The sequence below is a fragment of the Sesamum indicum genome, linkage group LG3, assembly GCF_026168435.1.
Source record: "Sesamum indicum cultivar Baizhima isolate 11 linkage group LG3, ASM2616843v1, whole genome shotgun sequence".
Taxonomy (NCBI): domain Eukaryota; kingdom Viridiplantae; phylum Streptophyta; class Magnoliopsida; order Lamiales; family Pedaliaceae; genus Sesamum; species Sesamum indicum.
The window spans coordinates 19,856,786-19,884,684 of NC_142659.1; the positions used below are offsets into that span (position 1 = coordinate 19,856,786).

The following is a 27,899-nucleotide window of genomic DNA, read 5'->3' on the forward strand; positions in this document are numbered from 1 at the left end:
ATGAATTAACCATTATTTTGAAGATTAAGGTTTTTTATCCACTGATATAAGAAAAGTCCCAAAATTTAAAGGATATGACATCAAAATGAAGTGAGAAATGCTAATCACCAAAACAATCAAGTGTGTGTTTCTTCTTTTTCCGGAATTATATATATAGTAATGTGTTCTATAAGAAATAAATAAGATACTTTTAATTATCTTTCAGACAGAAAATAAAAATAAAAATGACCTAATCCTTTCTTTCTCTGTTTCCATTTCGGCTTTTGCATCATATTGCTGCCGAGAAAATAAGGAAATGATGTGAATCGAAATCTCACAAATATGATGTGTGGATGGTTGGGCCAGCAAGCATCAGGTATCGTTTAAGGTAAAGAATTTACATAATATATAAGGTACATCTAATTACACTGATGAATCCTATAACGAAAAACTTCCGCCAACACAGCATACAGCATGTCATGAATACCATAAGTAAGGCTAATCACTCGCACAGAGCAAGAAAAAATGATAACGCAAGTTGCTTAGAATCATAGAATACAGTAGCCCGTGAACAAATTCGTCATTTGCACAAAATACAGTGAAAAGAAACATCCTGAATATGAAACTGGCAAATGCAGACTCGCTGTCGCTGCCTCAACTCATAACTCAAGCAATAGCATCTCACAAGTTGAGAACACCATAGATCCTGTGACCCACACAGCAAAAACTCTGATGCTGTTTCTGTTTGTACATCTTATGGTCCAATTCCAAATGAATGAGCATCAAAGGATGGATACTATATATGCCACATATACACACAATGTACAAACACCAATTTTACCTCCCAAGAATGACATTAAATAAATCCAAAGTAGGATGTAGCATGTAATGCCACAAATTTGATTCATGAACATTACTAATATTGATGGCATTAAGTGAACATAACTACCAGAAAAATCAAAATGTCCCAATCAAGCACATATGACCTGCCTACCAAGTTACTAAGTCAAGCAGTAAGACCTAATGACTACAACAAAGCTTTATATTGACATTTTAGACTCGTCCCAACTCAAGGGCCAATTAGTTTTAACATCAGGAAAGACCGTCTTTTTACAATGACGAGAATTAACCAAATACACAGCTAAAAGTTTTTCAAACTTATAAGTAATTTGACAAGCTAGATCCCATAGTTCAAACTACAAAAAGCAGAAAAATCAAAAGGCAAAAATCAAACTACAAAAATCCTGCAGAGATAATAATCATATTTCAGAAAAAGCAGAAAAAAAAAATTCAGCATATTTCAGAAAAATTTCGCATGTCAATCAGCCAAGTTTTTCAATTTTCAACATACTTCAGCAAAAAAATATGTATTTCGACAAGAAGAACATTAGGGTGTTCAACGGACATTTTAACAAATACCTTGAAATCAATTAAAATTTCACCTACAAACTGTAAAAAAGAATTACAAAGAACAAAAATTACCTGTTAATGTCGTAGGGAAGAAGTTGTGCCAATAGATCTGGAGCCGTCTGCGAGCGAGGAAAGATCTGCTTTCTTCTTCTCGGTCGCGAGATAGAGAAAGGGTTAGAGGAGAGAGAGAGAGGGCTAATTTGAAAGTTGAGGAGAGTGAGGTTATCGTTCTTTTAAGAGTCAGAGTAGTCAATTGGTAGTTTTAGTTATGTATATATATATTTATTGTTATATTTTATTTTATATAAATTAAATAAATATTAAACAAATTAGTTATTTATATAATATAAATATAAATACATAATATAATATAATATTATATATAACATATATAAATATTTTGTAGTTGAGATAAATGTATGTTCATAGTCTTTAGTAAATTTATATATTTATAAATGTTAGTATTACATTGATATAACTATCATCTTACATTGTTGAACAACATAAGTTAATCGGACCATCAAAATTCAAATTAGACCGTTAGATATGATCATACTTACAGAAAAATACACTTGGTAAAATTTTAGACTTATTGGATATACGGATGTCAAGTTATCGTACTCAGAACATAAGAATAATCATTTAAGTCGGTGTATCATAGAATCAGACCATGTGATTTTAAATCAAACCGTCTGATATGATCTAATGGACACGTTCTTATATATATTTAAATTTGGTGTGAATCGAGTAACTAGATTTTAAGATATCGTAATTATTGATTAAATTTTTTTATCTCATTATAATAAAATAATAATTAAAATAATTCAACCATCACTATTATTATCCAAAAAATATATGATATTAATTAATAATTATAATATATGGTCGATTTTGCTTATAAAATTGATCAATTATTAAATATAAAATGAAATATATAAAAAATTCAAAAATAATAATATATATAAAAAAATACAAAAAAAAACTCGCGAGCTTATGAACAGACACAATTAAGCTTGACTTGAGCTTGAATTTTTCGAGCTCGAGTTGAGCTCAAAATCTTCGCTGGTGAGAAAAAACATTAAGAGGAATGCGTGTTTTTTATAAAAATAAAAATAAATTAATAAAAAGTTTACTTTTAGTTTTATTGTAATTAATTAAAATTAAATAATACATTATAATTATACGAATATATATATATATATTATCATGTCATGTATTTACAACTTAATTATTATTTTCATAAATAAAAAATATTCTTATTTTTGTGTTTTAATATTTTCATAAATAAAAAAATTCCTATTCCACCAACAGAGACGGAAATTTCCGTGGCTAAATTAAAGAAAAAATTAGCTACGGAAACAGAGACGGAAATAACCAAGTCTCAGCCATATCGATTTTTAAGAAATTATTTACTAGTATCAGAGACGGAAATCGAGACGGAAATTAGCGAAATTATAAATCCGTCTCTAAATCCGTCGCTAAAATAAAAATTATTAACAATTTATCATAAAAAAGCGTTCCGTCTCTAAATCCGTCTCTAATAAAGACGGATTTTATTCCGTCTCTGAAATTTGGTCTCTGATGCCCTGTTTTCTTGTAGTGATCAAAGTTGAATGCAATATACAAAAAATAACTATTTATGTGTTTGTATTTTTTAAAATAAAGCAATTCATCTAATTAGACAATAAGGTGAATTGCTTCATTTTAAAAAACACAAAGTGGTAAATTGCTACATTATAAAAAATACAGGAGGGTAAATTATTATTTTTTCATGAGGAGATAATTTACTCATTTGTAATATTACAGAAGGGTTGCTTTCATTTTTCCTTTTTAATTTCCGAGGTAGTTTCCAAAACAAAATCTTTTTTTGTTTTTAAATTAAAGTCTTGTTTGAGAAAGTTACATAAGAAAAAAATAGGAGTGTATAATAAAATTCGCATGTAACTTCAAACTTGTCAAATTTTGGAAATATTTTAATTTTAGTCCTATAAGCATGAGGGTTGTAATTTTAGTCTGTGCTAGTTTATTTTAATAATTTTATTCTATAATTCTTAAAATTTTTCACATTAATTAAGGACAAAAGTGACTGAAATTTGTTAAAATGATTGAAAAAACCCGCACCCATGCATATCACGTGCATTCCTATGGCCATTTAGTATAAATCCGACCACTTTTGTCCTCAATATGCAAAAATTCTAAAATTACACGATAAAATTATCAAAATATAAATTCGTATAAAACTAAAAATAACCGCTCTTTTATACTTACCGAACTAAAATTACAATTTTCACTCAAACCTTCTATGTTCCTCAAAATATACATATATATGTATATATATATATATATATGCATGCTTAGTATTCTTTACAATAAATGGAAAAAATCAAAAACCAAAATCAAGTTGGTGTGATGAGAACATCATGCGTGCAATCAAAACCCACATTTGGTGGTTGAAAAACTTGCAATAGCACCATTACAAGTTTTCAACGGCAAAAGTCAAAGGATTTCCATTTTTGATCCTTCCTTGTGGACTTGTTCAACTTCCCTTGCTAACACTTTCGGCTTTCTCTCTATCTCAAAAGACATGCATGCATGGCTGTCTACACACACACATCCAGCAATACATGTGGCCCGCTTTGTTCAATCTCCTCCACTCCCACACTTACCTTTCATGTCCATATTCTTGATATTTTTCACTTAAATATTATTTTCAGATAAAGTCAATGGATTTAATATTATTTTGAATATAATTGATAGTCAAGTGTTAATAATTCATAATAATTAAATATGTCTTTGCTGGTATTGAATTTTACAAGAGTGGGAGAAAGGAAAAGAACATCATCAAGAATATGGATTTTCTTGAAACCTCATATAAAACAAACAATTTTGACATAAATACTAAACATATGAGAAATGAAATGATAATTTTAGGGGAAGAGTATAATTTTAGATGTACTACAATTTAGGGGTTGGTATTTTTAGTTCCATATGAATTGATTTACAGGACTAAAATTATAATTTAATTAAATTATGTGCAGGTATGTAATTTCTCATCAACCAAATTGTTAGAAAAGGACTAAAATTGCTAGAATTTTAAAGTTACAGGACTAAATTGCAAAATCAATTCATGCAGGATCAAAAATGCCATTTTCTCAAGTTATAGGACTAAATTTATAATTTTTTCTAAGTTTTATAATAAATATTGTCACCCATTGAAATTAGGTCTAATACACAAATGCCCTATATTTTTTACGAAATTACAGGTACACACCTCGATGCTTGTGTAATATACTTTAGGGGATTTTTATGAAAACTTCTGCCACTGCATAGCTAGGATGTGTTTGTAATTACAATTACAACATCAAGAGGTGTACTTATAATTATGCAAAAAATTAAAAATATTTATGTATTTGAACTTAATCTTAAAAGGTGTTATTGTAATTTATCCTAATTTTTGAATGCTCGTTCACTCAATAATAATATTGTCTTCTTCACGTCGCTCTCAACCTTAAGGAGGCCTACTTATAATTTTATAAAATAAAAATAAAGTATTTGTGTATATAAATCTATCTTCCGATAGTATACTCAAAGACCTATAATATACGAACACTTCAAAAAATTATTCAATGCAGTGTCGGATACGTATCAGGCACAGACGTGGCTCGGACACGTGTCGCACAAAACATTCACGTGTTTGAAAATACAAAAAAAAAAAAAACACAGCATCCGATATGTTTTGGACACATTTAGGGTTTTTTTTTTTTATAATTTCAAAAGGTTTTATGCCATCTTCAGAAAAAAAAAAGGAAAGAAATTTTGGGCTTAATAAAATAGAAAAAGAATTAATTCACTCCTTTCAAGCTAAAAGTTTTGGATGAAATTACTAAAAATTCGAGAGATTGTCATGATGATTTAACTAATTTGAATATTAGGAATTTTTCATTGCGTCATTTTCAAAATAAATTGATTATGTATATTTTTGAAGCCACATTTGGTTAAAATATATTTGTATTTGTAGATATAATACGTGCTTATTTTATTTTTTATTTATATATTTTAATTTTATGAAAAACTGAGAATACATATAATAAAAACATATATTACATATTGTCGTACCAATACCGTATTGTATTCTAATTTTTGAACATTTTTCATGTCGTACCGTGTTCATATCATCGTGTCCTTATTCATGCATCATAGTCAAAAGACTCAATAACAATGTCTTCTTCCTGTCAGCCCACCGCCCACCACCCCAAGATTCTCCACAACCAGCCAGGAATAAACAACATTCATATATAGCACAATAAATACAACAAATTTTGATCAGATCCTCACCATCTTTAGTGTTAACTGGACCACAAAATCCTTGCAAATTATCTATCTAGTTGGAATCAAATGAATTAGTATAATTATAAGAATCAAAGATACTTGAATTTTCTATTGTACTCATCTCGCCACATAGTTTACACCGACGACATTATAAAAAAATTGATTTTTTTTCTTTTTATAATCACAACTTAAAAAATATTATAAATTAATACTATATATTAATTACTATCAAATAAAATGAATGGAAAAATTTAAATTTTTATCATAGTTGATTAATATTCGATATGATTTTTAGTTATAATCAAAATATTTGTCATGGTTGTAACAGTGACTAATATTTGGTCTTATTTACAAAAATAACAATTAATATTCATTGCACAATTATAATTAATTTATGTTCTTCCAGCTTTTAACCATAGTGATTGTCATGATTATATTTAATTTATCTTTTTCATCTTTAGATTATATTCTCCATCCCATGTATTTGAACGACAATATAATTATAAGGGATAGTTATATTTACATTATCTGACCTATGGTGTATTTATACAAATTATTTTTATCTTATATATAATTACAAAAACTACCCTGGCAGCCAAAAAATAGCTGGATTAGTTTGTTTAATTATGCTAATATTTTTAAGGGGTATGTTTGTAATTCTTTAAAAAAGTAATGGGTGGTTTGCGTAAGTAATATTAACATTTGATGGGTATATGCGTAATTAGTTTAAAATAGGAAGGATTTGTGTAAACAAATCATAAGTCAGGAGATGTAAAAGTAATTATCCCTAATGATAATTCCTTGAAAGCATGCTTCCTTCACTTGAGTTCTATAGAACTTAAAACATTAATTTATAAAAAGAGATAATTATATTTACACCCTCCTCATCTATTGTCTTTTTACACAAACTACTATTATCTTTTAAAAAATTACAGAAACCACATGTCGCAATCATTAAAACTAAAAAATATCCTTGTTGATCCAGTCAAACTTTAATTTAATTTTTCAAAGGTAGAAATGCCCTAGGAGTATTTTGTAATTACCAAAAGGTAATAAGGGTGTCAAAGTAATATATATGAAGATAAATAACATGACCCCATATATTTTTTTATTATTTATGCTATTTTTAATTTAAATTTAAATTATTTTATTAACTTTTTTAATTGAATCTCAATATAAAATTACACCTTTAATAATTAAAATATTAAAACATTTAATTAATATATTAAAAAAATTAAATATTAGATTATAAATTTAAATAAAAAGTCAAACGTAAAAAATTATTAAAAATTAAAAGTAAAAAATTATTTGTAAGTTTTTAAAATTATTAAAAGTAAAAAAGTATTTATTCTCTATTTTTTAATTAAATTTTATTAAAATTAATAAATTATAATTCAAAATAATTTATGCAGTTTATATAAATTATATTAGAATTAATAAAATAAATAATTTATTTATTAAAAATATTTTAAATTATTAAATTAATTTTTTTAAAAAAATTATTTCTTCTTCCTAATCCTATCGCCAGGCTACCTTCAACTCCTGCCTTCGCCCTTATTTCCACTGCTCTATTGCGGCCTATGGATTCGCCTCACTTGCACCCAGTGTTTCACCCTCCTCCACCATTGTTGACCATCAAAATGTGTATGTATAAATGTATAAATATATACATATGAATATGTACAATTATATACATATGAATATGTACAATTATATACATATTTATATATTTATATTGTATAAACATATATACTATATATATATATATATATACTATAATATCGCCTCACTTGCACCCAGTGTTTCACCCTCCTCCACCATTGTTGACCATCAAAATGTGTATGTATAAATGTATAAATATATACATATGAATATGTACAATTATATACATATTTATATATTTATATTGTATAAACATATATACTATAATATAATTTAGTTATAAAATAATAAAAAAATTCTTTTTATTTTAAAAATTTAAAATAATTTATACAAGTGTGATAATTTTTTAATTTAAATTTATAAGTTTGTAATTAATTTTTATTAATATATTAATTAAATAATTTAATATTTTAATTTTTAAGAGATGTAAATTTATATACAGATTCAATACAAAAGAGTTAATAACATAATTTAAATTAAAAGTTAGCAAAAATAATAAAAAATATTTACAAGGTCATATTTCATTCCCATAAACATTACTTTGGCAACCCCTCTATCTTTTGGTAATTACAAAACACCCCTGAGGGTATTTCTGTTATTGAAAAATTTAATTAAAGTTTGACCGAGTCAACAAAAATATTTTGGAGTTTTAAAGGTTATCAGGGGTGGTTTCTATAATTTTTGAAAAGGCAGGATAGTTTATGTAAAGAGACAATAAATGACAGATGTAAATGTAATTATTCCTTATAGAAATTATAACACAAACATGTATATTATACACAAATTTCACTAAGTTATTCTAACTTTTATAATTAATATATTCACTTGACTTTATTAATTCTTAGGCCTGGAGTTGCACGTAGGAAGAAACTTCCCAGTCTTCTTCTAGTAACTATCTATTGTTCCAGGAAACAACAATAGATATTTATTGAAACTCCTTCGAGCGAGTGTTTAAGGTCCTTCGCTACTTTAGATTGCATTAGGGCTAAGTTCGAAGAGGTTTCGATTATGGCTTTTCGACGCTCAAATCAATGTCGAACTCAAGATTTCTGAGAGAAGAAGTGTAAATAGTTGGGTAACAAAAGTTGTACCTGAGCATGGAGAGCCAATATTTAAAACTATCGGTCTGGTTGTACGATTTCATGTGCACCTTTGATCTGAAATGTGACTTGTGATTTCTAGTGGTTTGTAGTCCATATATACCAGGATATAACACTGACAGACGGTGATTCTAGTAGACAAGGTGATTTTTTTATATAAGAATGCATACTCTTTTCACCAAGTATAGAGGTTTCATTAATACCTTAAATACTTAAGAAATATTGAAAAGTGAGGAACCTTTTAGCAGGACTTTGAGTGTATAATTTTGGAAAGTACAGCCCATTATCATCAAGTTTTCGCTTTTCAAAAATAAATATCATAATTGTTTTTATATCGTGGGCTGGCTGCTATGTTTAGGAGAATTTTTTGTTTTTTAATAATTGCTATGTTAGTAAGGATTAACATGTGCAACTTGTCACAGCTACTTTATAACTTGCTAAGTTGCATATTATTACATGCCCTTGGTCATGCAAATGTATATTGATAAAAGTCATTTTGAATTACATATACATAAATTACAACGAGGTGAGTAGCTAGTGAGGTGAGCGACGGAGAAAGTGAAAGCATACCAACAAGAATATTCCAATTGGTCAAACCAATGTTAGATATGTCTTGTTATCAATGGTGAGTTTTTTGGTTAGTTTATCTTATATTAGAGACAAATAGGTAAACAGCGTGGAGTATAAAAAAGATATATATGTCTAGGGAACAGGGGCTGGGGCCGAATTAGAATCCCATCTCCCAGGAGCTATCATGATAAAATTGAGTTGTGGATATTAATCAAGGGCCTAAAGAAATAAACGGGGGATCGATACGAATTGGGTTGGATATTGGCCCAATTCGAATAAGTTTATGAGGCTTAAATTCATAACAAATCAATTCATATATTTGTTGATTAATTGATTTTCAATCTACTATAAAAAATTTATTAAAAGTAAAGGCATTTAATTTTTGTATTCCAACATCATCAATCTTGTATCCAACTTCGAAGCACTATAAAACTAATTAATTTTCCCAACGAAAATTTTTTTGTGACAATGATAAATTTATCACTAATGGCACCTTTACTTTCTGTGACGTGATTATAAGATGATTGATTAAACTTTGATTAATTTGAGGATTGAGGGGCTGGGTAGAGTTTTATTTGCCAATTTTATCGTATTATTGCAGGCCAATCAACCTTTCTTATTACATATTCTATGTTTACATTGCATACTTATTTTGTGTGATACTCGGAGAAAAGTCATGAATACCCTTGAAAAAAGTCAAATATATCTAATCAAGTGTCATAGAGAAGCATATGAAGATGTTTTACCCGTGGTGGTTGAGTGGCATCAATGCTGAAAGAAGATGAAGAAAGTTAACAAAGAGTGTCAGACTTGACATAAATCACCTCACAAGGATGTTGGGTAAATTGGCCTAAGATTTACTAATTTATTTACTAATTAACTAAATTTCATAAAATTTGTCAATTAATTTCACAATTATTTATTATAATTTCTCAGGTGTCGCACGAGGTATATATTTATTATTTACAAATTAATGGATGCGATGAGATATAATGTTCACCTTTATAAGTGTAGTTTGGTCATAAAAGATTTATTTGATATGGAATAGTCAATCGGGGACAAAATATGGATTCTTATTCAATTTTTGTTTTTCTACTATTAGTAATTTTGGTGAATTTTGAATAATAGAAAAATCTGTTTGTTATTGTTATTGTTAAAGTACTCTGGTCATATGAATTCTTATTCAACTTTTTTTTTTTGCTACTATTAGCAAATTTAGCTGATTGACTAATGGAATGATCTATTTATTTTAAAAAATAAAATATTAAATATAATTTTTTAAATTATAAAAAAATTATATGTAATTAGAATCAAATATTAGGGAAGTATGGTGTAATTATACTAGCAGTAAAAGAGGGGTTAATTATATAAATATTATTTAAAAAAAATATATAAATATATTTATATAAACTGTATAATAAAATTATGTCGAGTCGTGGATCACATCTGCGACTCGACTTAAAAAAGATTTTTTTTAAAAAAAATTTGGGTGTCGTGGTTCCAATCCACAACTTCATGACGTGTATTGCAACCACGACATGAAAATAATTTTTTTTTGTTTAATTTTATTTTTTATAAAATAATTATATTTAATTAATTTTTAACAACATATTGAAATTCAAAAAATTATAATGTTAAAATTGTATTAATTTTAAAAATACAATGAACTATACAAATGTAATAGTGTATATGTTGTTATACCAAAAAAAAACAATGAATTATACAATTATTGTTGACAACCCCCCAACGCGGCACATTTGATTGTACAGAAGAATCTCTTTGTTGGTACTGTTACCTTTCACGTATTTGCGGTCAATCCATCTTGTTGTAAATATGTGATGTTTGGTCTGGACCAGGGCGTGTAGAGATACAAACAGTAGTGTCGTGGACCAACTCAAATTCTGGGACATCTCAATAATCTTCGGAATGCACAGATTCAAATGACTTAAAATATGTATTCTTATGAGCCATTAAATCATAATAATCCTTCACCATTGATGCAGTATTAATCATGTATGTAGTGCATACTTTTTGAGCGTGACTGCAAAGATACCGAATTGAGTCCACTTGCCGCATGAATATTCTCGGTTCACAAGTTTGACAACATGGGTATTGAGTCTATGTACAATCTACGTCTTGTAACAACCGAGGCGGATTGTTGAAACTGATGGTATTTAGTGACGGTACGCTCAACATAATTTCGTTGCCAACGTGTGAACATCTTGTATGCAATATCCGGCTACAATTGGTTGTTGGTCAACATTATACTATTTTTCACAAACCTCTCATGAAAATAATGAACAGTACGTTGAAGCGTCATCTCAGCTATTGCTATCAACGGTAGGCGGCGAGTCCCTTTCATACTCCATTGATACATTCTAACATGTTGGTTGTCAAAATACTGCATTGCCATCCACCATCCACCATCATGAGAAGCTGTCCATTTTTCCTTGTTGATTTGGTCTAAGAATTCAAACGCGGCTAGTTTTTGACTCTTTATCTCTTCCATAATTCGATTGAATTTTTTGATTTGATATTCAGAGTCAACTTTTCAACAAAGATCCTTCAACACGATATTTTTTAAATGACTGTTGAAATTATAACACACATGCCTCAACCAATACTGGTGCACGCTGTGAGGTGGCACAAATCTGACTTTTCACCTACTGCTTTAATGATACCGGGTGAAGGTCACAAAAAAGGCACATCCCACGTCGCTCCCGTATAACATGTCTGCTCGATCGTTTAAGAAACCACTTTCAAGATGAATATGATTATTCATCGATAATTGCAAAAGTAAAAAGGAGTACCTATTGATTTCCATCCATTGGTGTAACAATTAACATTTTGTGCTTGTACTTTGTGTATAAATGAGTCCCATCTACACTAATAAGTTTGAGACAGTATTGGAACCCTTCGATACACAGTTTGAATGCCAGAAGACGTATCCTAGCACATATACACCGAAGGCTTTGTGTTCCCATTCAACAATAGTTTTTGGATTAATGTTTTGGAGAACTCCCATGTATTTGGGTAGCTTTCGAAACATTTCCAGTAAAAGAGAAACATAACAAGGGTATTGAGAATGATACTACAACATAACACGAAAATCGTGTCATTATCTACTGGCAAACGTGTGGAAAGTGAGTACCAACCTGAAGATGCACCTATGCTACAAGTTGTGATTTGCTATATAATATCGTATACTTTATTTTAAATATTTTTTTACAACACATGTTTTGTACTTTCTTCAGGTAGAAGAGGTGAATGCCCTTAAAGTTTGTGTCAATTTAGACCACTAAATATTGAAAGATATAGTCAATTGTTGGACAGATTCGAACACGGGTTACATATTATCAAGGAAGCCATAACCCATCAGCCACAACAAATTAATTCGCCATTTGATGATGCTCCCACCACATCCCACAAGCAAAGAAGAAGTTCTAGCCGAATGTCTATTGGTTTAGTTGAACGTCATGATGTTGGAGTGGATATAACTGGTCCTTCTATAGTGTATATACCTCAAAATTATTACGTGCCCCAACCGCCACAAGATCACTACATGTCTCAATCGGTACAAGTTGATTGGTTTCAATCGACTCCATATATGCCAACTCAAATAGAATATTAATTTTCATAAATATATCTTGACCTTAGCTTGGCATGAATCAACCATATGCATCAAGATACAACATTTCACCAATTCTATTTCCATCATTTTAGTGCATATCGTGATAATATAGAGTTTAGTTCTGCAACAACATCAAGTCGGTTGAACATTAATCCCGATGGTGATGATAATGAGGCACAGAATGAGTCAATGCAAAAGGCGAGAAAATAAGAAGATCTCAGTATCAACGCTACATACGCAATTGTGGAACAAGTGGACATTTTTTATATTCGTATTTTTATTATATAGTTCAATTGTATAAAAAATATACATTATTATATTTATATAGTTCATTATATTTTTAAAATTAATACAATTTCAATATTATGATATTTTGAATTTTAATATATTATTAAAAATTAATTAAATATAATTAAATAAAAAAAATATTTTTATGTTGTGCTTGCAATCCATGACATGATGTTGTGGATTGCAACCATGACATCCAATTTTTTTTTAAAAAAAAATTCATCCGCAACTCAACATATTTTTATTACACTTTTTATATGAATTATATTTATATAATTTTTTTAATAATAATTAAATAATTAACCCGGTAAAAGAGGCTTTTTACTACACAACTGGGATCCAGACGGACAAAGTAGGAATTGGGGCCTGACGTATAGAAGCAGTAGAGAGACCAGGGTCTGCTGCTGGTGGTGGACCTATCGTCATAATTCTATTACCAGTAATAAATACAATCTCCTTACTGCTTTTATTTACTCTTTTTATTTATTGTTTTACTTGAATGGGTTTAGATCATTATAATTTGTATCAAAGCGGTTTCTTTCGAGCCCTTTTTTTCCGCTTTCCATGGCCAGCAACACCAAAATCCATGTCAAGCAAGAGCTCGTGGACCCGAATCTGGTCCCCAGAGTCAAACTCAAACCTGATTCCACCGCCTCTGCTGCCGTAATCGAACTCTCGAGCTCCGACTCCGACTCCGATTCTTCTTCTTCCGATTATGATAGCCCCACCCCCAGCAGAAGTAATAGTGTGAAAAGGAAGAGAAGAACGACGGTGGAGGACTTTAGCGCGTTGTTGCCGGTGGGGTTTCTGGATCCCTTGCCGTCTAAACTGACGCCGTCGCCATTACCGTTGCCTTCGCCGCCGAGTGATGAGGCGTGCTTACCATTGCCGCCTGCGGGAGTGAACGCCGTTGTGGATGCTAGTGCAAAGCAGTTCTGGAAGGCGGGTGATTATGAGGGGCCGCCTGGTGGCGACTGGGATTCTTCTAATGGTGATATATTACTTTTTTTTTTCTCCTCATGTACTGCATGCTTGTTTTTGTTCTTCAATTTAGCCTCCGTCACTGTGTATGTGTTGGTTGTGTTAAAAAGCGCAAGGTACAAGTTTTAGTGCGTATGCTTTTTACTTGAGGAGATGCTCGGAGACTTTGAGGAGAAATGTGCACAAAATTTAGAAGCTTTAATGGACGATTCGCGAGTTTTGTACGTTTTGCTTCAGCGGTTGTACCTTCGTCTCTGTGCATAATAGTAACCCGGAAAAGGTTTTCTTGCGAAGGTCATACGTTAAGGACATAAGGATGTTTGTACCATTTTTTGTTTCAGGGAGATGATGAGGTTGAGAAACGTAGCTATGATAATTGACTCATGTGCTCAACTTTGGAGTGTTGGCCATTCAGGAAATATTTTCCTATATCAGTAGCTATGAGAAGTGCCTTTCATCTGTGCCTGTGGTCTTCTGTTCCAGCATAGCCAATAGATGGAAATTTGCCAATCGCCCATGCATGTAGTTTGAGTGAAGAATGTTAAGATGGATCTTTGTCAAAATTTTGAAGAACAGAGTGAGAAATTGTTGGATTCATCCTTCCCTTATTATTCTTATTTCTCTAACTAGAATTATGTTTTTCTTGCTTTTCAATTTTTATCTGTTAATTTCTATACCCTGATAATATGCTTGTGTAGGTACCTTCAATATAAAGGTAGATATATAAATTTATATGCCAATATATATTAACCATATTTCATTTAGTTTTTATTTTTATATAAGCTTAAATGCATATATGTACATATATATATTATTTTTATGCATATATTTGTGTACATATACACATAAATATATGTTCGTTGAGGATATTTTTGTCAACTTATCTAAATATGATGGGAATTCATTTGTTGTTGTCAAATAACGCATTTGCAAGTACTTTATTTCATCTCCCTATTCAAATGCTATGTGCGTCACAACACTTGAAATGGAACAAGATGAGTAGCAATCAAATTCTTAACAGTTTTATTCTTTGTGTCGGAGTCTATTCCGGCCAAGCAAATAGGTCTTAAGAGTTACATGGAATGAAGTGATAAGCGAGGAGTTAACTGCATAATGATAAAATATGGGCATGATACTTGATTGAAGTGGAAGATGAAAGACCAAGGACAGAGGGGTATGCATTTATGCTAGATGAGTTGAATTGTAACCCTATAGTGACATGAACAAGCTGAGACATAGCACTGATCTAGAGTGACTCGTAGCATGGGAATGATATTTAGAAACCAAGTGGAAGCATAAGGCTTTTCTTGAAATGATGCTGCTTAAAATTCTCTTTTCTATCTTTCTGTACCTCTCCTTGTTAATGAGACTGACTAAATAAGATGGAGCGGGTTTAACTGCTTATCTATCTCTTCCATTCTATGTACAGGGGGCATGGACCATGTCAGAGTGCACCCCAAGTTTTTACACTCTAATGCTACCAGTCATAAGTGGGTTCTTGGAGGTAAAGGGACTAACTCAATTAACAAAATCTGATCTTGGTGATATGTTTCTGCAACTCTGTTCTTATGCGACATGCAGTTTTTTTTTTTCATTCTTACCATGCTGGTTTATTTTATGAATCTGCTTTTACAGCCTTAGCAGAGCTCTTGGATAACTCATTGGATGAGGTACATGCAATGTACATTCTTTTGTTGATCACAGTTGCTCTAGCCTTCTGATTGTTATGCCTTATTGGTATCTTTATATTAGGTCTGCAACGGAGCAACTTTCGTGAATATAGATATGGTGAAAAGCAAGAAAGATGGGAGCAAGATGTTGCTGATAGAAGGTATATTGGTGCATTTCACTTGTCGTTGCTGGTACTATTAATCCTATATTTGGTTAAAGACGTTCATATATAAAAGTTAAACATAAACTCATTCACTACTGAATGGAGTTTAAAGTTACTTATACATGTGACAACTTACATTGGCTTTACTTTCTTGCAGACTTCTGATGTGAGAATAGTCTATAATCCTTGAGCCATCTACATTTTTCCTTTAGTTGATTTTTTTATGGTCATATTTCATATAACCTATTTATCGATGTAGGCTTTACAAAAATTGGCTACAGTTATTGTATCAGTTGTACTTAGCCTTTTGATTACATAATTCGAGTAGCAGTTTGATCGTCTGATTTTTTCATCTTTGAGGTATTTATTACTTGATATTCCCATGTGCAAAGTGTTTACTTTGGGTTTTCCATAGATAATGGTGGCGGAATGGATCCGGATAAAATGCGTCAGTGCATGTCTCTTGGTTATTCTGCAAAGAGCAAACTTGTAGATACTATTGGGCAATGTGAGCTCTCTCTCCAACCAACCCCCCCCCCCCCCCCCCCCCCCAACATGCACACATAAAGTTTGGAAATATGGTATATGTCTTTGTCCTACTACTTAATTTACTAAGGAAAGTCTGTGTGTCAGATGGAAATGGCTTTAAGACAAGCACCATGAGACTTGGCGCTGATGTTATTGTTTTTTCTCGATGTTGTGGGAAGAATGGAAAAAGGTTAGTATTCTTTAACTGAACTCTGTACTTGTATTTTTATGATATTTCTAAATAAATATTGATTAACGTGAAGAATATACCTTGGAGCCCAGTTATTACCTGTCATCTGCCTAGGCTCCTTAGCAGTTGCGTAGGCAACTAGGGGCCTGGATATTTGACGATTATTACCTTAGCATTTTATATTGGTCAATTTTGTTTTCTAAGGTTAGCATCAATATATATTATACAACATTATATGTTAAATGCTATCTAGCTCTTCACACATTGATGTGCAACTGGACATACCTAGAAGTACAAGGAAATACTGTCTAGAGATGTTATATCCTATTTGTATGGATATACTTTTGTCCCTGGACATTTGCAGGTTGACCATCTATCATATATATATATATAAATATTATATATATTATTGAATGGCAATTGCTGTGCTTGCCAAGCTAGTGAACTAGGCTTGTTTATTGGGTTACATAGTCATATTTCACATATATGGTTTAGCTTGCAATTTAGAGACTAAGTCTCATGTGCACTTTTCTGGATTTTGAAAAATTTGCATTGACTGGGTTCTATCTTATGAGCGAGTGTTGTTTTCCCCTTCAGTGATGCCTAATCATAAGTTTTATCTGATCTTTGTTTTTCCACTGTAAAGATGATTTTAAGTCTTAACTGAAATTTGATCTACAGTATTTTGCAAACTGGTGGTGCAGTACCATTAAATATCAGTAATATAATTTTGATATCTACAAGTGATCTCTGATATCTGGAGTTGCAAATATTATTAATTTATGAACTTGATTACTTGATGAAATATCCAAGTTGTTTTGCTGGTCTAAACTACAAAAGATTGATTAATTCCTTCTAATTTTTTGTCTCTGATGAGAGGAGTTCTGTCATGATTAAATTGCATCAGTGGTTCCTTATATTCAGTCAATTGGGTTAATGCACTGTTTCATCATTTTTGTGGCCCACAACACTCTCCAATCTGGAAAAAGTTTCAAAAAGTTTGCTATACTGTTTTTCTGCCGACAGAGTAGATGCACCATGATTAATGACAATCTATAATGAAGAATGGAATAATTATTGGGACTTGTTAAAGTAATGCTGCAGTTAGAGTGCTGAGATCTGTTCGCCATTTACTAAAATATTGTTTGTTTCTATTATCTTCATTTCCATCTTCCGCTCCACTCTGCAATTCTGTTTGCATGATTTGTATTTTAGTACTCTCCCAACATATAGTGGATTATTGAATTGTTTTAGGTCAACACGAAGCATTGGATTGCTATCCTATACGTTTCTGAGAAGCACCAGAAAAGAAGATATCGTGGTTCCCATGGTGAGTAGTTTTATAGAATCTCAATGGTATTCAAATTCCTTCATTTTTGAAATAGAAATAGAGATAATTGAAGTTTTTGACTCAATCAGCATGTTGTCCTGTCACGTCTTGATCCAAATAAAGCAGAATAGCACTTGTCTGGTTTATTATTTGTTTAAAGTAAATTGCGTTTGTAGGAAGAGATTTCCTTATGGAGAATGTGATGCACGAAACATTGAGAACACAGAAACTGAATAGAGTTACATCATCAATTTTGAACCCTACTAGGGATATCCTGATGAAATTACCTATATGCTATGAACTAAATGGTTGCGAGAAGATGAATCGAAAGTTTATCCATTGTATTAATAGTTCCTTTTGGTTTCTGGAAAATCTATACCCTAAAGTATGTTTGACACAGAGAAGGGTCCCTCTAATGTCAAATTATAATTTATTTCCAAAATCACAAGGGGACTTAGCTGTTGTGTTGTTAAACTTATTCTCAAAATGTAAAATGAACTGTTACTTCTTTGAAAACTGGAGGCCATGTCTGTTATCATTCTTTAAGAATTTTATCTTTTCTCAGACACCGTTAAGGTGAAAATTTGTTTTGCTTCATCTTAAACATATATTACAAAAATGGGCCTCCTTTTCCTAACCTAATTTCAGAATCGGTGCCCCCTTTTTCAGAAAGTGCTAATTAAGGACAATGTTTCAAACTTTTGTAAAAATGTAAATCTAAAAGGCAAACTAAGCCTTGTTTTTTCACGATTTCACATCAAATGATCTCATCAATCTTCCGCATCTAGTTTACGAGCATATTTTTATTTTCTCATCAAATACTTCTGACATGTTTGCTTTCAGACACTTTCCAAGGAAACTTTATCATCAATCTTCAAGAAGAAATTTTGAAAATGAGACAGAAGAAAAATAAAAACAAACATAATGTCAATATTCAATAAGGGCTGTCCTTTTTGACATGGTTTAGCTGAGAAGCATGTAATGCCTATAACTAAATTGAAATTTTTAAGGTGTTGTTGGCATACACATGTAGTTCCATAAAGTTACATTTTCTTGCATTTGTGAAGATATATAATTAGAAGCACTGGTCTTGAATTCTATTAGCCATCACTTCAACTAAGTTCAGTATTTCTTCTTTAGCTTCTGTTTTATGTTAAGTAGTTCATGCCTACTGGCTTGCTTTTATCCTTTAAATACCCACACTACTATAAATTATCACAGTAATTTTTGTGGTCTTTTACTACTTTGCATTATTGCTGTGTGCATGATATGGATTTTTCTAAATGGTTAAAAGCTTGATTATGAAAGAAGAGGACAAGAATGGAACCGGATGGTTCGATCCTCTGCTGCTGACTGGAAGCTAAATGTTGAGACGATAGTACAATGGTCTCCGTTTTCAAGTGAAGCAGATCTTCTTCGACAGGTGATTTTTCTTTCTGGTTCCTAGTCCCAGTTTTGTTGCAATCTATAGTTCTACATAGTTTTTACTGGTAATGGCTATATGTCTTAGGACCGCTGCATCTGGCCTAAACTAACTAGTTTGAGGTTAGGTTGGGTCTAAAGATGTTGTAAATTGGGTCCAGTTGCTCAGATTTGGTGGGTTCTATTGGGTTTAACCGGGTCCTGATTCGAATGGGTCCATAGTAGGCCTATAAGTGGGTAGGTCGTTCACAGTCCACATTAATGCAGCGTGCATCATGAATGTCTTGTCTTTGCATTGTCGTGCATCAGTACACCCACGTGCCACAAATTCTGCGACTCCTCAATCAGCTTCTCTAGGTAAATATCGATAAGACATTTCAGATTGGAAGGACTATGGATCACATACTCAAAACTCATGTACATTCTCGGTGGGAGATTGTACAGTGCATGCAAGTATAACAGGCCAACATGAATATGTACGACCGCACTCCTCGTGTGGTGCGATCCCGTCCGTGCACAAATCCAGTCTAATATTACAGGATATGTTGCAAAATCAGGATATGTCTGGTCAAAATACCTCCATGCCTCTGCATTAGACGGATGGCACATAGATCCGTCCTCCGTTTGATTATTGGCATACCACGTCATGTGCTCGATAGTCACTTCTAAAGCATACAATCTCTACAGGCGAGGGTAAGCAGCAAGTACCTAAGAACGATATACTAGATTTTCTTTCGGTTAGGATTTCGCTCCCTGATCGGCTTATATCTAGCTTCTCCATAAAACTTGCAGTAGTTCAAATCAATGTCGTCCTTTGGTAAATTATTCTGTTAATGCATTTCTTGGTCGTTTATTTGCTAATTTTGTTTCTTGTCTATGTGTAGTTTGATCAGATGCAAGATCAGGGTACTCGGATAATTGTATACAATCTTTGGGAAGATGACCAGGGCATGCTGGAGCTGGATTTTGACACTGATCCACATGTAACCTGTTCATGTTATTTATGTTTGTGGATAGCTTCATTTATTCCATGTCTTATGACACAATTTCTGTATTTTCATCATATTTCTAGGATATCCAAATCAGAGGTGTCAACAGAGATGAGAAGTGCATAGATATGGCAAAGAAGTATCCTAACTCCAAGCACTTTTTGACATATCGTCATTCATTGAGGGTAAAAGGCCACAGCTATCATGCTATTTTGCATTTGGTGTTGTTTTGATCTCCTTTGCCTGCATGTTTTTATTTATGTAGTATTCTGTATGATGTTCTTAATAGTATCATTTGCTGTTATGCGGTCTCTTATGCGTCCCTCACCTGTATCCTTGTTCTTTTTGGGGCTTGTCGATGTTACTTAGATACCCATCTGTAATCATATTTACGGTTCTTGGTTACAATCTAATTTAACTCGCAGAACATTTTAGCTGGTCTGATAATGTAGCATAATACTAGCTGAGGGCTAATAACCTTGTATCAGCATGCAGTATATGTAACAATATCAGGATGGACATGGAAATGTGCATGGCTATGCATGGTCTTTATGAAAATTTATTGAATATTTCTAATTTACTTGGTTAGGGACATTATATTGTATTGGATTGAGCTTAAGTGTGTTTGTGCTCTTTTTCCTTGGAGGAAAATTTCAAAGCTTCACCCTCTTGATTGGTGCATGACTTTTAGGATGATTGAGTAAATTTTTAATTGACGTAATATTTGTTTAGCTCCCGATATAAGTTGATTATCATTTCACTGGCCAAAAAAGCATGGACCAGGTCCTGACAATGGCCATGAGCAACTTCCATTAGCGTTATCCAACTGTACTTCGCATTGTTGAAATTGAAGCTCCTTTGAGTAGACCACATCCCTGCAGGAAGCTGGTGCCTGAATATTTTGTCAAGGTTCTTAAGAATTCAGTAGTTTTAGTAGCATTATAGTTGTTTAAGAAATATCCTTGAGAGACCAAACTGTGAAGCAGGGAATAGTTGGCTATGGCTACAAAGGGACTTGAGAGACCAAACTTTCCAAGTTGTTGCAAAACAGTTGTGTTCGCTTAAGAGAATTAACTAAAGTTTGTGTATAATAACAAATGTCCCTGTGGGTGTTTTTCTTTCACTGCCGTTCTTTCTGCTTTTCCAGTAACCCTCCTCTAATTGTAAATGTTAGCATATTTCTCTTGTAAGTGTTTGTATCAACATATATATATATATATTTATATTACATATACATACTTAGCATGGAATACAAATATGTATGTATGTAATGAACAGAAATATATTTTTTTTCTTTAACAAATTTGCTTGTTGGATTTGCAGAGTTATGCAGCTATTCTCTACCTCAGAATTCCTCCTAACTTTCGAATTATTTTGCGCGGTGAAGATGTTGAGCACCATAATATTGTGAATGATATGATGATGTCTCAGGAAATAACATATCGTCCTCAGCCAGGTGTTGATGGGATTCCAAAGGACTCAAATGTAATGACTTCACTATGGAAATTGGTTTAAGTTTGTGTTGGATTTCTGCTTGTGCAATTTCGTTTACTTACTGGTCTTTGTTATAGATGGTTGCTGTAGTTACTGTTGGGTTTGTGAAGGATGCAAAAGCTCACATTGATGTTCAGGGGTTCAATGTTTATCACAAAAATCGGCTTATCAAGGTAATTTCATTTTTGGTAGCTGGTCCTCGCAAACAGATTAAGGCCTTTCTTGCCTATGATTGTTCTGTAGGGATGACCAAATTGGTTGTGTGTGGTGTTTGTTTGTTTGGAGTTTTGTTTTAATAAATGTTGAGCTGGGGGTGGTTCATTTTTGTTTTGTGCTGTATTCAACTTTTGATGATTCTGTAAACGCCTTTTGGTTTCTTAAGTTGTTTTTGGCCTTCTAGTGGTATAACACTGAAAAATAGGTATCTAATAAGAGTTCTGGGTAAGGTTATCTTTTTAAGTTGCATTTAGTTCATGAAGGTCATGCACAAATAACCCGCTGCAGGGAACAGAGACCAGGTTATTGAAGTTAACTCAAGATAGTTTGCTTCAAGGCTTCTTTAATGCTTGTTAATGCAGGAAAAGATCAGAGGAAAAATGATCTTTTTTTGGCCACCTTCAACTTCTTGTGTATATTGTAGAAATGTATTTTATTCTAGCGCAAAACTTGAAATTGTACCGGAACAATATATTTGAATGTCTGAACTGTTGTTACCAAATTTTGCAATGTTTGACATCTTTTCCTTGTATGTTCTGTGCATGAATGCATTCCTCATGGTGAGTGTTTCCATTTATCCAGCCATTCTGGAGAGTTTGGCATCCTCCTGGTAGTGACGGTCGTGGGGTTATAGGTATTATTACAATCCTTGTACTTTAACAAGTTTGATTATTTGGTTTAAGTTTCTTATGGCTATATTTTTTTATCTATGAAAGGTGTGCTTGAAGCCAATTTTGTGGAACCGGCTCATGATAAGCAAGGTTTTGAGCGGACTACTGTTCTTGCAAGACTCGAGACGCGATTGATACAAATGCAAAAGACATATTGGTTGGGTTCCTAAGAATTGATTTCTATTTCCACTGCTTTGCTTTTATTTTTTCAGGAAAATTTTTATTGTTTGTGTTTTACTTCCGTCAGGTCCTCAAACTGTCACAAGATTGGCTATGCTCCCCGACGCAATAAAAAAGTTAATGAAAGAGGTAACAGAATGGAGTCTTTTGTTCCCAAACGCCACCGCCCTAATAATGGAGGAAATTAAGAAAAAGTGAAAGAAAGAAAGATGAGAAAATGAACTCTAGCGCAACAGACATGTATGTTAGCATCTGATACATTTTTGTAAAGGATCTTTCTGATGAATGTTTATTTTTATCAGAGATCTCCCCTGATTCTTTTACTAGAAGTACGGAGTTAAAGAAGAGAAATATTGCTTCAAGTGACAAGGGACAGACCAAGTTGGTGGACAAGGGCAATAACAACGGGCGTCTTAATGGGAAAGGGGAAGCTGGAACACTTAGAAAACGACCAAGTTATCGAGAGCAGTCCCCATCTTCTTCAGAAGATATAAGCTACAATGATAGGCAAAACCGTGCATCCAAAAAGCAGACAAATGGCTCATCTTCAAGGGAATTCTTGGGAAAAGATGCTCAGAAGCTATCAGGGTCGAGAAGTCGTGAAGCTCCACAAAATAACCCACCTGCTGAAAGGCCTGCCCGAACAACCAGAAATTCAAACCTACAGGTGGTTTTCTTCGGTTGTACTTTTCTATGCTAACAGAGATTCTGCTGAATTTTATTGTCTTAACAAAATTCGTTTCTGTTTTACTATTAGAAGGTAAATACTGAGGTCCTTCTACTGTCTCACCGTAAAAGTAGTAGTTAATTTGTTACTACAAAAGCTGTGTTGGCTAATATAGGTGCTTGAAGGTTGTTGATTTGTGTACTTACAATTGCAGAAAGAATTTGCCTTGACGATAGAAGTTTAAATTTGCAATCATGGTTCAGTGGTTTAGTTCTGCTTTTTACATTTGTTATTGGCTTGAACAATTTGAAATCACCCTCTTACTTTGTTTTCCTTCAGCTGTGACCCCTTTATTAGGTAATGTTTGGATCTCAACATGTTCATTTTCTATATATGCAAACGAAGTTATATTGCTTGAATTTCAAAAATGCCTATGCACAAAAGCTTCCATGATTACAAGTGAATTAACATTGAACGAATTCTGGATGCAATAATTTAGGGGCATGTTGAGCTAGCTTGTTTAAGATTGGCACGTTTCATGTGCTTCCATATTTAACTAGAATTTTCTCAGGAGACTTCTAGGAATTTCTTTATGTTCTTCTGATAACTGGATCTACCTGCTTGTGGTTCTCAAAATTCTGCCTCCGTTGAGTTGCTCTAACAGTGATAACTTTGACCATTATATCATCAATTGAAAGAACTGGATTGTAAAAGTTTTAAGGATGATGGTTATCCAGTTATACGGTTCTAGGGGTTGGATGGGAGGGGGTGGTTGGAAGAATGGAGGGCTTACAAACCTTGGGTCATTTGGTATTTTTGGTCTTAAGTCGTATAAGGTCTACTTTTTGTCTTAGCCTGACGCTCATGAATTCTGAGGGTTTTGATATATGGAAACTTGTACCTCAAAGAACATTATTTTCCCTTACAAAGGCACATAAGGGTGATCTTTCTTTCTATTATACTATGTTGCTTATTGTCGGTACACCAATTTTTGATTTATGCTGGTGTTTGTATGATAAACAGGAGAATGGCTTTAACTGCTATGAGTCATCACCATCAAGTTCCAGTTCTCATGCTTTAACTCAGTTGAAGGAAGAGAATCTCCAATTGAGGGAAAGGTGTTTATTCTACCTGAATTATGGTTTTCTCTGTGGGGTGTTTAATTACCTCAAGTAATTTGTATATTGCTGAGTTGACAGATTGAAGAGGAAAGAAGAGGAGATTCATGGTGATTTACTGCTTGATTTACAGAAAGAAAAAGAAAGATGCAAGTCTCTCGAAGCTCAGGTAATGATTTATGTTATTTTCCTTGTATAATGGGTGATATCGCTTTCCTCGTAACTATGTCATTTGAGTGAATTTTCTGAAAGTACTTCCTAGTTGATTAGTTTGGTTTCTTTGTGTATAATGTTCTTTTGTGTTATAACTAGATGTTAAGAGTACTTGTCTATGGTTTGATAATAAATTAAGATAGATTTGTTTTGGTAAAATAATGGTGGAGAAATTTCTGTGACAGCTTAAGCACCTTTCTTGTTTAACTGTACTTTGTAAAGTGGAAAACCTTGAGCAAATACATGTTAACTAGGCTTTGTAGCATGAGCAACTGATTTGTTTTCTTGATATCAGAGGGCCATATTACCATATTGATTCTGAATCCAATGTGAAGAACCTTGATAACTTTGTATCTTAGATGGTTGTTCTTGAAGCACTTGGTGATTGTTTTTTACCATATGCATCAGACATGCTTGAGTTTCACAAATTAGCTTTTCCGATTGTCTGGTATGGAATAAATGGGTCGCCAGTCTACCTTCTATTCAGATTACTACAAATCTTTCACCTCCTTGTTCTTGACCCTAAAAATTAAAATAATCATATAGCTGGCTGGATAAAACTTATCTGAAACATACTTTGTTAGCTACACTGGATAGAGCTAATTGATCTTTGTTTCAATTGCATGGCTGATAGATAGTGAATGTTAGCTGTAACTATAACTTGCAACTTTTGTAGAATAACCCATCTTGTTATTCAGCAGCATAGAACTATGGAATATTTTGGCTAGCTGTATATATGTAATTTTCCTACTTTAGCTGATGCCTTTATCATTTGACCAGTTGCAAGAGGCAACGCGGAAATATGACGAGCTTAGTAAAGAACAGGAGAGTTTAATAGATATATTTTCAGAAGAGAGGCAGCGCCGTGACATTGAGGAGGAAAATTTGAGAAAGAAACTAAAGGTTTAGCATCTCGCCCTTGTTTAGCTAATTTGGTTTTATTCTTGTCACTCCTTAATCATCACCTAATTTCTTTCCTCAGGATGCTTCAATTACTATTCAACAGTTGCTGGACAAGGTGAGGTTTCTGGAGAAAACTATCACTAAATAGGTTAAGTTGCTGATGTAATTGGAATTAGCGATTCGTACTTGTCGAAGTGTATGCTGTGTAAAATTGTACATGGTAGGAATAGCCACATTTCTGAGCACCAGTTGCTTCACATTCCCTCCGTCAAAGCTGCTGGAGTTTGCTGATGTATAGTAAGGCACCATTCTCCCTCAGATTCCAGGTATTAGGTTAGTCATCACTACGTCTGGCAGGTTCTAACTTGTCTTGACATCTACCCTTTAGCATCTTTTGATTTCACAGGTCGTCTAAACAAGAATTGTATGGGGAGGGAGATAATTTTTCTCTGTGCCTGTCTGTGCATTGAATATTTTCTGTTGTAAAAGATTCCAGTGTAAACTGATCCAATTGATGATATTTGTTTCTAGTCTTATATTATTTTTCCTTTGATTTAACGCCATGCCGAGATTCTTGCCTGGCATGCATTTCCTCTTCAATATCCCTCATGGGTACGTCTGCTGAGGCGTGAAGAGGAGTTGGCTTTTCTGTTCAATTTTTTCTGATTTGTTAGCAGGCTTTTGTGCTTTCAAAAGAAAGTATTGAGTTTCAGATAAAGCAGTACAAATGGCTTAAGAGTTGCAAATTCTTACGAAGAGTATGGAGCTGTAAGTGAATAGAAGTTGCTTTTAGTAGCTTCTGGGTTTCCGAATGTCAAAATTATCGCTATAACTTGAAAATTCTGTCTACCAGTTTTTTCGTAAAATCTACTCTTATTCAATAAATATTTATCCATCACAGATCAATTTTAGGGTTAATTCCTTTTTAATACGAAATTGTAGTTTTTTCTCAAATAAGTTTTGAACTTATACTTGGACTCTTTTTTAAATTTCATTGTTTACACTTGAGCTGTTTACTCTTTTAGTTAGGATTCGAATGAAAAATGTTGATGCCAATAAAAAAAATGGCATAACTTTTTTATTTTACTTATTATTTGATATTTTCATGTAATAAAATATTAAATGAGGGATAAAATTAAAATTTTATGTATTTTTTTTTTTATTTTTGTCAGCATTTCCTGTCAAATCTTAATAGAAGGTTGGTAAATTTAGAATTTGTAGAGGGGGTGTAAGTGTAATCTTAAATTTTCTTTGAGAGAGTGTAATTTAACAATTTTTTGAGGGGGTCTAAGTGTAATTAATTCTTAATTTGAGTGAAAAGATATGATTATGGGTGCTTGAGGGGCGCTTTGATGATCAATACGCAAGGTTTTGGGATTGTATCGAGGATGTTGGAGTTACTAATCCTAGGTCCGTTCTTATTTTGGTTACTGAAGATCATGATGCGTAGTAGAGGTTCAGCAGGTTACTTTATATGTATGTTTTGGTGCTCTAAGAATATGTTTAAAATCTCTGTACAGGCTTATAATTGGGGTGACGGGTCTCATTTGAAATGCTCGCGTGGAGGTATTCTCTTCACAACAACTTGTCTCTAATTGCTTATATTGCTGTTAACAAACAATGTAGAGAGGGTTTTTAATAATTTTAAGCATAATGAGACAAGATGAATTCAATTTTATGTCGGATAAGCAAGAGGGTCTTACGCATGCAAGCATTTGAAGAAGTGTTCCCAGTATCTAATCACAAATTTTATGTTAGGTATTTGCATAGTAACTTTAAATAGGCGGGGTTTGGCATTCTGAAACTGAGCATGGTCATGTAAGTATTAAGGCTCAAATAACTTACTTATTTCAAATTTATTGATATACTAATTTTTCGTTACTTTTAAGAAGAAATCATTCGGATTGTATAAACCCTGAATTTCAAATTAATTATATTTTGTATGTTGTAGCCTAATAATTATATTTCAAGAGCAGCTATTATAGTTAAATTTTAAATTTAGTTATTTAAAGTAATATTGACTATATATACTATTTATCATCAACTAACTTCAGCCATTTCAATGGCATTTATTGTTATTTGACCTCCATGATATTGTAAGAAAATGAACAAAAGTAATTTCTATATACTTTTATATTAGAGAAGGTACATTATCAATATGTTCTATTTTAGTTCTCTATACGATTTATTTTAA

General features: G+C 32.5%; 1 protein-coding gene across 1 annotated transcript; it reads left to right on the forward strand.

Moving 5' to 3' along the window:
• Positions 1–13,443: 13,443 nt before the first annotated feature.
• On the forward strand, positions 13,444–26,241 carry LOC105158158 (protein MICRORCHIDIA 7). Its single transcript, XM_011074802.3, has 20 exons — positions 13,444–13,960; positions 15,380–15,454; positions 15,586–15,620; positions 15,703–15,781; positions 16,200–16,292; positions 16,418–16,502; positions 17,757–17,832; positions 19,127–19,255; positions 20,139–20,237; positions 20,327–20,428; positions 21,567–21,728; positions 21,815–21,910; positions 22,536–22,587; positions 22,670–22,781; positions 22,872–22,933; positions 23,107–23,471; positions 24,495–24,589; positions 24,671–24,758; positions 25,583–25,705; positions 25,785–26,241. The coding sequence occupies exons 1-20, from the start codon at positions 13,534–13,536 to the stop codon at positions 25,851–25,853; spliced, it is 2,424 nt and encodes an 807-aa protein (XP_011073104.1). The 5' UTR covers positions 13,444–13,533; the 3' UTR covers positions 25,854–26,241.
• The last annotated feature ends 1,658 nt before the right edge of the window (positions 26,242–27,899 follow it).